Genomic DNA, 15,321 nt, shown 5'->3' on the forward strand with positions numbered 1-15,321 from the left:
TTGTTAAATTATTGCCAAAATGGAAAAATGTTAACACGCTTGACTACGTGTCATTCAAGATTCGATTGAATAAGAGTTTGAAAGCAACGGCAATGAATTCATCTACCTGGCCAAAAGGAATCAAGTTTAGGGAGTTTGTATGTCGATTGAACGAAACTTGGAAACCTGTATAAAATGTCTGCTTATTGTTATATGAATCTAATTGGCTTGTTATGTGATGAGTATGAATATGTAAAATGATTTTCAAGATTTGTATGTTTTGTGAATACGGTGTTAATTGATTTTGTTGTTTGTTATGGATAATGTTGTATAAGTTAAGTTATTCAGTCTGTACGACATAATGTCGAAGACGGTGAATAAATAAATAAAATAAATAAATAAATAAATTGGTGAAAGTGGCCATTATATTGGCGAATCTGAAACCTGGCTTGCGACATACCAATTTTCATGAATTCAAGTCTAAAGTCAAGTCTAAAGGTGGTTCAATGGTATTTGAATGACTTGACCACATGTCGGATTGTTCCGGGTTCTCGGTTCCCAGGAGGAATTGGCCACTAAATTGGCTCTGAAACCTAGCTGGTAACATCAAACTTCATAAATTCCCAAATCAAAGCTAAAGAAAGGTAATTCAAACGTTTTTGGATGACTTGATAACATGCCAGGTTGTTTTGGATACCCTGTTTTCCAGAGGAAGTGGTCATTATATAGGCGGTTCTATCTTGCGACATATCAAACTTCATGAATTTACAAATCAAGTCAAAAGAAGAATAGTTCAAGAGATCTTGGATGACCTTACACAAACTGGCTTATTCCTTATAACTGGTTCTTCGGTGCAAGTGGCAAATATGTTTGCGGTTCTAAAACTTAATTTGCGATGTATCAAATATCATGATTTAGCAAACCAAGTCCAAAGAAATGTCAAATAGTGTGAAGATTTGTGTAATGAATTTTGAGTTAAATATTTACTCCGCAGAATAACCTTGAATGCGAATGATGAGTTTTTGTCAAGTCTGAAGCTGGAAGAGTCAATATAGGAATTTTACGTCTTATAAACTCTCTAACTAACTCATCCACTCTTTCTTTCACTAACTCATACATTTTCTCATTATCACACATACAGAAAACTGTGCTTTCCATCCCAAACTTCACTCTCGTTTTTCATACTTTCACCGTGTATATCCTGAATTGTTTATACACACAATCACGTCGGAACACTTTAAGAATCTAACTGTGAAAGAATCAAAGAAATCCGCTGACCCGTCCTCGAGCCATTTCGTGACATACAAACACTATTCCATTTTTATTTATATAGATAGATGTAGCACAAATATCAATGCAACCTACATACAAGCCAAATCAGCATATTTTTCCAAAATATGGATGGACGTATACGAATACAGTCGACTCTCCTTAACTCGATATTCAAGGGACCATCGACTTATAGAATTATCGAGTTACAGAAAAAAACATAAAATTATAAGAACATATTTCTGTATTCCCTATAGTTTTATGATCACTGGTATAAAAAATCAAATCTATAGCATTTTAAAAAATCATTTTTCAACAAGTGTTGTTAAAATTCTAAAAAAATCACTTTTTTTACAAAAAAAAATCATTTTTTTATGTTTTTTCAACATTTACCACAACTTGCAAGTCTGTGCTCACTTCTAAACCAGAAGTGATCCATGTTCCCATGTATCAAAAGGATTTTTATCTGGATATCGAGTTATGGAGGGAAATTTGCCTCCCAAGTGACATTGACTAGTGGAGATATCGAATTATAGAAATATCGACTTATGGAGAGCATGATATATGGGAATCTAAAGGGAGCGAAAAATCCATCGAGTTATAGAATATCGAGTTGTGGTGAGTCGACTGTCTAAATTTTTGAATTACTTAACCCTAAAAGTTATTATCCACGTTTATCAATGTAGGATTCATAGAACATTATAATTTTTAGAATCACAGGGAACTGGTACAAAAATGTGTACCAAAATCGTGGTGGTCGGTTTTACCCCGTCGCTAAAAACAATCGCTTTATCAAGCTCCAAGAAATAAAAAATTCAAAGATCCATGTTTTTAAGAAATTGTAATTATAATGGAAGTTATAATTAAATTTTCAAATTCAATAATTTCATATGTCATCGAAACACGTTTCTGCATCAGTTTTCTTTTTGATCATAATTCATGTAAAAAATCCTGGAAGAATTCACAAAACAGTGTTTTTTCCAAGATTTCCCGGAGGCGAATTCCAAGATAATTCCATACAAAAATATCAGGATAGAAACCCATGCATATAAATATCTGGAAATGTTTATGGGTTATTCCTAGAAAAAATCCTGAAAATATCTCTTAACAATTCCTGAAGTCTTCGAGTAGTTCTTGAAGAAACTGAATTTGAAGATGGATTTCCAGAAAATCTCATAAAAGAACTGTGACCTTCTTGGAATGTCCAATTCCTGAAAGATTCTTCAAAGTTGTTCCAAAACACTTCTCTGAAATAGTATTTTATAATCCATTCATCTATAGCAGAATATCAAAACAAAGCTCTGGGGAAAACAATGGTCAAAATTCTGTAGGAATATATGTAAAATAGTTTGAAAAATACAATGACCTATCGTGGTAGACGATATGAAGAAATCTATTGGAGAATTCATGACTAAAGGAAGAATTCATCACTAAAGGAAGAAAGAATTTAAAGTAAGTAAAATAGTAAAATTTCTAGTAGAATATGACAAAACAAACCAGAGTAATCTTCTAGAAGATCCTCAGAATAAAATCCAGTAAAATTCCCTGCAGAAAACTTTCATCAACAAAAAACACTATAGTAATTTTTATATGAATTGTAGGTTGGATTTTTGGGATGATTTTGGAAAGTGTGTAAAGCACAATTTTGAACAATTTTGGAAAAAAATGTATGAGACCTCGCCAAAATATTGATACAGGTTTTCCTGATTTTTTTTTTTAGAGAATCCACAATTAGAATCGTTTAAACCCCTAGGCTCCCTTTAGAAAGAAAAAAAAAAACGAATCAAATAAGCATTGGCGTTTGTCACAAATTTGTCTTAAACCAATGAAACTCTAGCAGTTACCATGGTAAATAGGGGGTTAAGGGGGCAGGATCCGTCATTGATTTCAGAATTTTCAAAAGCTGTTTTTTCGTTCAAAATCAAGAAAATTCACAAGAAAATGTGTTCACTGTATTCTATTCTCCAACCAAAACACAGTGAACACGTTTTCATTGAATAATTTTTAGTTTTGAACAGAAAAACTGCTTTTGAAGTTTCGATGATGACGATGATTATGATGACGGAGCGTTGAACGTTAAGAATCACTCTACCGCCGCTAAGGGGCACACATTGAACTTTTTTAATAGGGTAACGACTGTTTATTTCGTTCATAACCGCTAAGGGGCTGTCCATTAATTATGTAAGGGTTTATGGGGGGAAGGGGGGTTTGAGATTTCTTACGCGCCATACAATTTATTTTAAATTTTCATACAAAAAATCTTACCAGGGGGGGAGGGGGGTTTGAAAAACCCCGAAAATTGTCTTACGTAATTAATGGATCGCCCCTAACAGTTGGCGCCAGCTGCAAAAAGTACAGGCAACAACCTTTCGAACATTCAGTTTCTTTCACTGGCCGCGGAGAGACGACACAATTGTTTGTATTCCACCCACTGATCGCGCTACGCTGGATTCTCAAATTTTTCAAACTTTCAACACAAGCGCATGGAAGAATGGTAGTCGGAGAACTGTCAAAACGTATGGGAAATAATGAAAAACGTAAATTACTTGCAATTAGGAACCTGGATCAAAAAAGTAATGATAAGAAATCAAGTGTAAAGTGAATACATAACTTTTTGTGTTTAGTTCATCTTCCAATGTGCTTTCTTTGCTTCAGAATTTCTTCCACTGAAAAAGAGCTATCTATTGGCTTTTCAGTTTTGAATATCGCTCAATTAGTTTTTGAACTGTAACATTGTTTCGGATGACTGACGGAAATAAGATAAATTAGAAAATTAGAGCCAGGGTCCAATAGAGAAATTTTCCAAAATTGTTGTTTCTTTTTTAAGTAAACGTTCTTTAATTTCTTTTTGCCGATCCTGCCATGTAGTTTTCATAACAGAATCGCGAGTTCATTGATATTGCCTTTTCTTCACGATTTTAGGAAGGATCGAGCGTTTAAGACCATCGCCTACATATAACCACTGATTTGATTTTCATCTTTTCGGGGCTTTCCTTAGCCAAGTGGTTAGAGTCCGCGGCTACAAAGCACTTGACTTCCCTGGGCATAAAGTATCTTCGTATCTGCCACACGATATACGAATGTGAAAATGGCACTTTGGCAAAGAAAGCTCTCAGTTAATAACTGTAGAAGTGCTCATTGAACACTAAGCTGAGAAACTGGTTCTGGGGGGCGTAATGCCAAGAAGAAGAAGAAGAACCTTCATCTTTTCCATCATCATTTATATGCAAACTTAACAACGCAGAGTAATCTAATATTATCAATCATTTATTTTATCTACTCTTGGCGTTAAGAGCCCGAATGTTAAATCAAATTAATTAGTTTCTTGGAATAAGAGTAACAATCATTAGTGTATAGGACACTAAACCGACTATAAACAACAATCTATCGAGAACCATAGCAAAGACCTTCATTTCATCACCCAATTTTGAAGGTTTGTCCGCATTTCCGTCCGTTTGTTCTCCAACAAGAATGGCAGTGTCCCTCGTGGATTCATCTGGAGATTCTTCGTTCGGTCGATTTTCTTCCAATGGCTCAACTTCCAAACCAGTTGTGCTCTCCAGGTTGAAAAACCATTTTCCAAGCTGGTTTCCTGTAAGGACTGCTACAGTACTGCTCAAAACCATCGGAACCTTCTTCCCACTAAGATACAGATGCTTGATGAAAACCGTCAATATTAGGAGACTTGCAGTAATGATCAGCGAGTCGCGGAAAAATATCACTGAAAATGAATAAAAAAAAAAATAGAGTCGTGTTGTAATCGAATTTGGGAGTGGTATACGGAAAACTGGAACTGTAGAACCGTTGTAAGGAACCTGCCAATACATGTTCACTATGAAGAGGAAATGGATGAACACGCTTATAGAAAGCATAATCAATCTTTCAATGGTACAGAAATTGATCCATAACGAAATAAGATTGAGGGATATCATAACTGAAAAATATATCATTCAATTAGGATTATGTGACATTGATTTCACACCAGTAGATCTCACTGTCTTACCAAAAGCTGGTGTCAGAATAATTGCACAATGAACCCCAGAATGTCGCTCCAGAACGAAATTGTAAACCACCGAAGGATATTTCGTAGTATCATTACCATCAGTGGTATCTGTTTCATGCTTTGTGAAATTTGTCGCCACAATAAGCCACTCGTTGTGACTGTTGGTTTGGTTTGAAATGAACGACATTCCATCAGCTGTGAAATCCACCTCGTTTGAATATTCCGCCCACATTCCAAAGCGAATCGTGCAGTTCATTCGATCGAAAGGCCAATTACGGAAATCTGTCTCACAGAGCGAATGGTAGTCGCAGGCGGGAATACACCTCACCTCGCCGTCGGAAAGCACGCTGCACTTGGGAGACGTACAAGACACATCCAGATTGTTGCTGTAGTACCTGTTCAAAAGATTGTTAAATTTTAGTTCTGTCGCCGTAAAATCAATAAATAATAAGTATATTACGCCGCATAAGGCATCATGTCCGGTAGCCAAATATCCTTGGAATCAACCATGAGATCCTTCAGTCCATTGTGCTCTCTAGGATCCCAAGTCAAGAATTGATCCTTCCACGACAAGCGAATCCAAACGTTGATGAATAGCTTTTGGCGATCGTCATCCTAGCGAAGAAATCGAATACAGTATACTGCATTATGAACGTGTTTCTTATGAAATTATGGGCAAAATAGCTGTTAGAATAATTAAAAGCTATATGTCAAATTTTACACTTCAGGTTAATTATCAGAACTCCAGGTCTGTAAGACTTCCTGTAAGAGCTGGTGTTCCCCAAGGCAGCATTTTGGGACCAATATTATACAATATTTCCACATCTGACTTACCTGATTTACCTCAGGGACCTCAAAAACCGAAGCCTGCTTGTCATCTGTAGTACATTGCAAAAAAGTTTGGATATGTTTTCTTCATACTTGCATAAATTAAAGGTTTCTCCTAATGCTTCCAAAACTCAACTAATAATATTCCCACACAAACCAAAAGCTCTTTATTTGAAACCTTCAAGTAGACATGTTGTCACGATGAGAGGGGTTCCATAAATTGGTCAGATGAAGTTAAGTATCTAGGGCTCATGCTAGATAAGTATTTAACTTTCAAAAATCACATTGAGGACATTCAAGTCAAATGTAACAAATATGTAAATTGTCTCTATCCCCTTATTAATAGAAAATTAAATAAAACTGTGTCTTAAGAACAAGCTTTTGATTTTCAAACAAATTTTCAGGCCAGCCATGCTGTACCAATATGGGCTAGCTGTTGTAATAAAAGAAAGCATTGCAGAGGATTCAGCATAAAATTTTGAAAATGATACTGAAGCTTCCTCCCTGGTATAGTACTAATGAGTTACAAAGAACATCTAAAGTTGAAACATTGGAACAGATGTCAAATAAAATTATTAATTTCAGACAAAAATCGTTGCGATCTTCTATTGCCACGATTAATGCGTAATGTTAATAGGCTGACCATACGTACCGTATTTAACGGGACAGTACCGTTTTCATCCCCCCGACGGGCTGTCCCGTCGTTTCATGGAAAATGCTCGAATTGTCCCGTATTTTAGGAAATGGAGAATTGGCACATAATTTTCAACACCAGTAAAACAATAAAAGTAACAACATAACAAACAGTTTTTAGAAATATTTCAGAGTTTATTGTCTTACCCATCTATTTTCCAAGCAATTATTAGTTTCTCAAACAGAGTCAAACTTGATCCGTACATGCTTCTGCATAACTTGTTGCGTTTCTTTACTCATATTTATGCCAAATTTGGTGGATTTCCAAAATACGGATCTTCATAAGATAATTATTCTATAATACCTAAAATGAAAAAGAACAACTATGTGTTTACTTTGCAATTGATTGGATAAACTGTTTAAAATGGGGATATTTCAATAAAGTAATGAAATTTTAGAAAAATTTCCGTGTGAATTGGAAAAATTTAAAAATGTAACGATTTTTTAAAAAAAAACGCTGCTTCTCGGAAATCAAAGAATGCGCTTCAAGATTCTTGAGTGATTTTTCTTGAATCATACAGACATGTAGCTTGGAATTGCATAATCTGGTTCTGCTAGTTTCCCTCGAATACCGGTTTTCCGAATGTCGTTCTCCCAACGCCAGGTCTCAGAATGCTAGTTCTCCGAAAACCCCGCTTCCCCGAATAGCTAAGTTCTCCGAAAACTTCTAACACTCATAATTCTCATAACCTTTCGCATTTCAAGGTGATGAACAATATGTGTTTTTGGCAATATGTATTTAGTCGAGAATGATCAAATATCTCCTTCCTTGGTAGCTTATCGATCTTTCTAACTCAACACTATCTCACTATCCGAGCAGAAGCAAAGTTCTGACCATTAAATTGAGATATTGATTTGATTGACATAAGAGATAAAAGATCTGAAGATAATATCAAAATTTTATTCCAGGAACTTCTGAGCCATAGCTAAATTTGATGTTGGAAGATCTAAGGAATAGCTCGCTGATATTGGTGAGATCTTATAAAAGCTAAATAACCCAGACAACCAGAAATCGCATGAAAGTTCACGTTACAACTCGTTTATTCATACTAATTACATCAAACTCGCTAAACACCGTAGATAAACTCGTCAGATTGATGAGTTTCCTCGCATAAAACACTTCTTTTCTGAGTTCATTTGTACATTTTGTTTCGTCCCGTACACACGTACAAAGTAAGTCGGATCAATCCGTAGCAGCTGTCAAATCATCATTTGTTATCATAAGTTAAGTCGCATAATATTGCAGGTTACTTCGGTAGAATATGTATACACTCGCATTGTATGTTATTATTCATCACATAATATATGCACGCATATCGCCTCCACTTTTGTACGTAGAAGGCCGTTTCGCAACATCTTTTAAGTTATATTTTGCACATATAGAGCCTCCAGGTGATTTCGTTATATGTACATTTTGGTTGTCTGGGAAGGTAAGCTAATAGTATTCCAGGAGTAAATTTTAGATATTATTTTCGGATCTTTTATATCTTATATCTCTAAGTTAATATCACTTTTGTATGTCCATATCAAAATTTGGTAAACACTTAGATTAAATTACTGGGGTCGGTAAAATTTTACTGGGTTTTGGAACTACCGAAAAAGTCAGCAAAATGAAAACTGTCGCCACGCGTAATTGAAAAGCAAATTTCACCATGTTTTATTTTTTATCAATATATGATATAAAAAGAAAGCGCTCTGCAAAATTTCAGTGAAAAATCTCTGTTTTTCGATTTCTAACTTTTTTTTTTAGTTTACTGACTTTTTCGGTAGTTCAAAAACCCAGTTATTTTTACCGAACAGGTTGAGTGTGTAATACACATAGCTTTTTTCGCTTGCTCTGGTAATAGTAGTTTACGGAACAAGTTGCAGAATGATGATTTTTACAGCACGAGTCGTAAATTTATTCTACGAGGCTTGCCGAGTAGGATAATAACGACAAGTGCTGTAAAAATCGAGTTCTGCAACGAGTTACGTACAACATTTTTTGCAATTTCGTAGAAGACCACTTGAGGGTATCAGAAATTATATCGGAATGCATTCACCATTGTTTTTCAATTTCTGAAAAAGTGTTGTGTTATGATTCATTACGCAACTCAAAACAGTTGCGTAATGAAAAAGCGTTGCGTAATGAATCATTACAGCACTGGTTTCAGTTAGGTAATGTCTATTCCCGCACTGCATACTTCAGTGCAGGAAAGTAGGCCGTTTCATGACAGATTGACGTGATGAAAAACAGCCTATTACGATGAGAAATTGCAAAAAGACTATTGTTGCACTTTTTTGAGCTGCATTGCTTTACAAGGGAACGGGTCATTCGGGGAAATGGCTTCGGTTTAACGGGCCGGTTTAATCGGGGAAAAGTAGCACAATCCCATAATTTATGGCTTTTAAAAATGTCCCGTTTTTGTTTTTTATTTGTCCCGTTTTTATCTGGTTGGCTTATGGTCCGCCTAAATGCGTAATGTATGTAGGTTTAGTTAGGTTAAGTTAGTTTAAAGCGTTTTTTTTCTCTCTTATAAACAGGTAACATTAATTCACCTGTAAAAATTCTGAAGGCAATTGAAATGTAATATGTTGTTAATAAAATGTTAATAAATGCTTAAGTTAGTTTTACCAAATTAGCATGATAGTGTTGCCTAACACATATACTTAGATTTAAGAAATGAATGGAATGCGTTTTGGACCTATTCACACCCCCGACGACGATACATTGATTTGTGCATGGTAGCATTGGATTGAACGGTTTTTTGATATTTCAAGCATAACTATTAAAATCTCCATCCATTAATTCTATACAACTTTTTCCACTAACCAGTAAAGGGGAATCAGCTCTACCTTTTATCGATAAAAAAAAGGTTTAATTGAAATGCTCCTTCGAAAGATTTAAAATAAAACTCACAATATCGAAATTCTGCAACACTAAATGCATACTGACGATCACGGGGTCGGAATATTTTTTAACTGGGCGTTCTGAGTTATCATACTGTCCACACAACAATTTCTTCCTGAGGATGGCATCCGGTGCACTCGGCTCAAGTCCGCAGTTCACGAGCGAAACTAGAAAATGTATACGATTTGTTAGAACACTGCAATGCATTAAATTCACTATTCAATTCATGCACCTATTTCATTTATATTTTGCATCGCCAATAAAATAATAAACAGTTTCATTTTTGTTTCAAGGTAATTAACGAAATCACTAGTCCACACACAAACTTGAAATCTGTCCCGAAACTGTTCCGAAAGCAATGATCGATGAAAACCGAATGGCTTAGCATAGAGATCATTCACATGAGCAAATACTCCCCTGTAATGGGATACCGTCTAGCCAACTGGATAAGCTTTTTGGATGTTGGCGCCTCTTTGATTGATAACGAATGATTTTTAACCTCTCTGTCTCATGGGGTCTTCCTTAACCGAGTCCGCGGTTAGAGTCCGCGGCAACAAAGCAAAGCCACGCTGATGGTGTCTGGGTTCGATTCCCGGTCGATCAAGGATCTTTTCGTAATGGAAGTTTCCTTGACTTCCCTAGGCATAGAGTATCATCGTAACTGCCTCACGATAAACGAATGCAAAAATGGCAACTTTGGCAAAGAAAGCTCTCAGTTAATTATGTACTGTGGAAGTGGAAGTTAATACCAATAAGAAGAAGAATTCTCATTGATACTCTATACACAAATAGAAAGATAACTTTGATCAACTAGTTATGTTTTTTGGTGTTACTTTTATTCTTTCTGACATTACGTCCCAACTTCAACAGAACCTGGCTTCTCAGCTTAGAATTTATATGAGCACTTCCAGAGTTATTAAATGAAAATGTTCTTTGACAATTGATCATTTTTGTATTTGTAGTCAAGCACGAAGATAATCTATACTTCTGGAAAGCCGAGAAAATGCGTGTAGGGTCGATTGTGCTACTTTTCCCCGAATTATCCTTTTTGCCAGATGCCATTTCCCATAATGACCCGTTTCCTTGAAAAACTATGCAGTTGAACAAAGGTACTATAATTGTCTTCAGTGACAGAGTGGTGAACTAAAAAGAACAATAAGAATTCGAAAGAAAAAGTTATTTCGTCATTTTTAACTAAACTCATATCCAAAATGCCGAGGGCACTTAAATTCGAAGAAATCACCAAATTAATTAAGGCGAAGTAGGCCACCATTGAAATTTGTACGCGTCGTTGATGATTGTTGCTAATTCATCTCACGATTTCGAATCAAAGAAAATCAGTTGGTTTTGCACTGACACAGTTGAAAAAGTATCAGCATACCTTATGCGTGTTAGCGCATACAGTGATACTTTTTCTAGTCAATATGAACTATCAAGACTGAGTTTTATCACTTTGAAATGCAAACTGAAAAGTCATCATTGTTGCCAAAACGAATAACGGGCTACTTAGCCTTAAGAAAGATGCATAGCAAATAACCGGTTCATCCACCATCCTGATATTTTGCAGTTTGGACAATTGAGGGGACCAAAATTAAAGGGGTGTAAGTGACATTTTGGTCGATTTTGAGTTGAGTATATTATAAAATTTTACTGTTATCAAACATTTCCACGGTTTTTAGTTGATTTTTTCGTCCTACAGCAAAAGTATAATATTTTATAAACGATTGACTTATTTTTCTGGCACCCATAACATTTGAATGTAATGAGAAAATGATGAAAGAACTTCTTTCTTCTTCCATAGAGCTGCAGGATATTACGAAGCATCTCTATGAGCACGAGCATGAGCATGAGCATAGATGACCGTACAATTCGTAGTTGCTACTCCGTGATTGACCAGAACAATCGAAGTTGCACAGGGAATTAATGAATGGGGCTTGGGATTAGCTTACCATTCTTCAATGTGCACAAATCGAGAGCTCAAATATTAAAAGTCAATAACGGCGCCGGCCACGTCCTTACGGTCAACGGGGAAGGGAAGGAATGTTAATAAGACAACCGTTGTTACTAGGGACCGAGTATACCTCTGTATATCCACAGTTGTCCGCGGTGCTTTTTCATTTCAGTACGCGAACAACGCGTAACATGTTTGATCCTGCTCTCATCGCCCGCCCCCGCAGAAGCAAGCGTCAAGGTCGAAAGATCAAACACAACTAACAGATCGCGTTTTTTTCACTTTCACTCGACCGACGCACGACATGTTTGCTTATGTTGAAGAGCCGTGTACTGTTTTGTCTTAAATTGTTCGGAAATCATATTCCGAACATTTAGCTCTTAATGTTGATGTATCTAATTAATCACGTCAACCTTATTTTTAAACAGGATACTCTGATATTTACCATAACAAGTTCCCCAAATTAAAAAAGTTAACTGAAATTAACACTGTTTAAGACAAACTTAAAGTTTTTTTTTTAAGTTAGAAGAATAGTCCTAGAGTCCGCCAAAAATTTGGAATTGTGCCGAAGGTCTTTCTCAAAATCAAACATCTACCAAGAATCATGTTAGAAATACAAAAAAAATCCTGTCAGCAAAACAATATACAAGTTATCCTTAATTCGTTCAGGAACCTCTGCTTGAATATTTTCACGAATTCTTATATGAATCATTCTAAGGATCCATCAAAATTCTAAAGATCTATCTAAATATTTCTCCTAACACATTCTACAAACAAATGCTTTATGGAATACCCCCTGATACTTCTACAGAGAACCTTGCAGGGATTCTAAGAGTTATTTAAGGTACCTATTAAAATAGTATATATAAGAAAAAAATCACAAATTTGTCAAAGAACTCAACCATGAATACCTTCAATAAGTTCTGATAAATATGCTTTAAAAATTTGGTTTGCAATTTATATTGAGACAAAAGGACATCTAGCGGCCGGGTTGCAGAGAAAAATTCCCATATCATAATGAACAACGGAATCATCCAAAATATTATTCTTTATTTTGTTAGTATTATTAATTTTAGTATTTTTGTAATTGAGCTGCAAAATGGTGAGTCGACAATCAGGAAGGAGCGACCAACACAGCTCTGGTCCTGACAAGTTCCTACCTCACGCTTCCACGGGTCAAATGATGACAAAGACCGTCAGCTAAGGGTTGCGTACTTAGCTGGTAGTGCGGCCTGGGCACTGTTGTCCTTCTGACATCAGCTAGAGTGAGGAGGTGCGTTTTGAGCGTCTGTACACCAGGAGGTGCGGTTCAAACAGCGTCTGTTCTGGCATCCAGCGGCTGAGTACGAAACACTGTATCACGTCAGCTACACCTAAGATGGCAGTCCCATCAACGTGATGTAGGTAGCGCGACCCCGGTAAGGTAGCATACCGAATTCATTATCCACCACGAAAAATGGAGAAAGAAGAAGAAACGAACGTTATTTTCGGCAACCGACCTGGCAACGAAATAAGGACTATGATTGGAAACTCGGTACCTGGAACGTCAGGACCTTAAATGAACCTGGACGAGTGAGCCTTTTGGCTCGTGAATTGCGAAAAGTTGGCGTGTGCGTGGCTGCTATTCAGGAAGTGCGTTGGCTAAGATCTGGAGAACGTGAATTCATAGCGGTAGACCCCATTGCTAACACCGCTTTCAAATACAACATCTACCACAGCGGTGGCGATAAAACTGAACACGGAGTCGGTTTCATAGTGATCGGGAAGCATCGGTGGAAGCCGATCAACGAGCGGATCTGCGTATTAAGGATTCGGGGCAAGTTCTTCAACTACAGCCTGATCAACGTATATGCACCGACTAACGACAAACCCGATGACGTGAAGGACGCGTTTTACGAATGTCTCGACAAGACCTATGGAGAATGCCCAAAACACGACGTGAAAATTGTCATCGGCGACGCTAATGCGCAGGTCGGAAAAGAGGACTTCTTCCGCCCTATCATTGGTAAAGAGAGCCTTCACTCTGTTACCAACGACAACGGCCTACGTTTAGTGTACTTTGCTGCCACCAGGGAGATGGCCATCAGTAGCACATACTTTGCACGCAAGGATATCCGCAAGCACACCTGGCAACACCCTAATGGCGAACTTTGCAACCAAATCGACCATGTTCTGGTAGACGGCCGACATTTTTCCGATGTCATCGATGTTAGAACTTTCAGGGGTCCTAATATCGACTCAGACCACTATCTCGTTGTAAGCAAAATTCGAGCGCGATTATCAACTGTTTCGAGTTCTAGAAATCTACAATCGTTGCGTTTCAATATCCAACGCCTGTCAGCAGATGGCGTAGCAGCGGACTACCATCAAAAGCTCGACGAGCGGATTAGCGAAATCGACGAAAGCGTCAACCTCAGCGATCTGTGGGAGTCAGTCCACGGAGCGGTGAGCACAGTAGCGCGAGAAGTGGTAGGTACTGCTCAACGGAGACCAAAGAACGGTTGGTTCGACAAGGAGTGTCAGAGAATGACGAACGAGAAGAACTTGGCTAGAAGCCGGATGTTGGTGTCTAGTACCCGTCAGAGCAGAGAGCGGTACAAGGAAGCAAGGGCAGCCGAAAAACGGATCCATCGCAGAAAGAAAAAGGAGCATGAAGAGGCAGTAATTGCTCAGGCGCCAGAAGCTATGGAACAGAACAACATGCGACGGTTCTACGAGTCCGTAAATGGTGTGCGGAGAAAAACAGCGCCGTCTCCCGCCATGTGCAACGACCGCGAAGGAAACTTGCTGACGGATAAAACAATGGTGGCCACCAGGTGGAAAGAGTACTTCGAGTCATTGTTAAACGGAGATAATGGAAGTGGATCTGGTAGCAGAATTCAAATCGATGACGATGGACAGGCTGTGGAACCTCCAACGCTAGATGAGGTAAAAAAAGCTATCAATGGGCTGAAGAACAACAAGGCTGCTGGGAAGGACGAGCTCCCGGCCGAACTTCTCAAACACGGAAGTGAGCAGCTGCACGAACTCCTCCACCGTATCATATTGAGGATAAGGGAGGAAGAACAAATGCCTACTAGTTGGTTGGAAGGTCTCATTTCCCCTCTGTACAAGAAAGGGCATCGACTGGAGTGCGCCAATTACCGAGGGATAACACTCCTTAATTCGGCGTACAAAATCATGTCTGGAATTCTGTTCAACAGATTGAGACCGTATGAGGAGTCCTTTGTCGGCGAATACCAAGCTGGTTTTCGAGAGGGCCGATCAACGACGGATCAAATGTTTACCCTGCGTCAAATCCCAGATAAATTCCGGGAGTACAACTTGCAGACTCATCATCTGTTTGTAGATTTCAAAGCAGCGTACGATTCAGTGAAGAGAAACGAGTTGTGGCAAATTATTTCCGAACATGGCTTTCCGGCGAAGCTGATTAGACTGATTCGTGCAACGCTTGATGGATCGAAATCAAGTGTGCGGGTGGTGGACGAGATTTCGTCATCGTTCGTAACCTTAGATGGATTGAAACAGGGTGACGCTCTTTCTAACTTGCTGTTTAACATAGCGCTCGAAGGTGCTATCAGGAGAGCCGGTGTGCAGAGAAGCGGTATCATTATCACACGTTCTCATATGCTCCTTGGCTTTGCGGACGATATCGACATCATCGGAATTGACCGTCGGGCAGTGGAAGAGGCGTTCGTGCCTTTTAAG

General features: G+C 37.9%; 1 protein-coding gene across 1 annotated transcript; it reads right to left on the minus strand.

The window, feature by feature from the left end:
- Window positions 1-4,494: 4,494 nt before the first annotated feature.
- LOC5565694 (neuronal acetylcholine receptor subunit beta-3) lies at window positions 4,495-10,095 on the minus strand. Its single transcript, XM_001650001.2, has 6 exons — window positions 9,895-10,095; window positions 9,672-9,829; window positions 5,712-5,866; window positions 5,252-5,646; window positions 5,030-5,182; window positions 4,495-4,969 (listed from the first exon to the last, which is right to left on the minus strand). Exons 1-6 carry the CDS (start codon window positions 9,941-9,943, stop codon window positions 4,566-4,568), a joined length of 1,314 nt encoding a protein of 437 aa, XP_001650051.2. The 5' UTR covers window positions 9,944-10,095; the 3' UTR covers window positions 4,495-4,565.
- Between the last annotated feature and the right edge of the window lie 5,226 nt (window positions 10,096-15,321).

The sequence above is a fragment of the Aedes aegypti genome, chromosome 2 (genome assembly GCF_002204515.2).
Source record: "Aedes aegypti strain LVP_AGWG chromosome 2, AaegL5.0 Primary Assembly, whole genome shotgun sequence".
NCBI lineage: Eukaryota > Metazoa > Arthropoda > Insecta > Diptera > Culicidae > Aedes > Aedes aegypti.

Excerpts from the sequence above, each read along its gene's own strand:
- LOC5565694 (XM_001650001.2), bottom strand. The coding sequence starts at position 9,943 with ATGAAACTGTTTATTATTTTATTGGCGATGCAAAATATAAATGAAATA. Across the intron at positions 9,830-9,894 it reads GCAAAATATAAATGAAATAG|TTTCGCTCGTGAACTGCGGA; the intron begins GTGCATGAATTG and ends TACATTTTCTAG. Across the intron at positions 5,867-9,671 it reads TGTTGCAGAATTTCGATATT|GATGACGATCGCCAAAAGCT; the intron begins GTGAGTTTTATT and ends TTTCTTCGCTAG.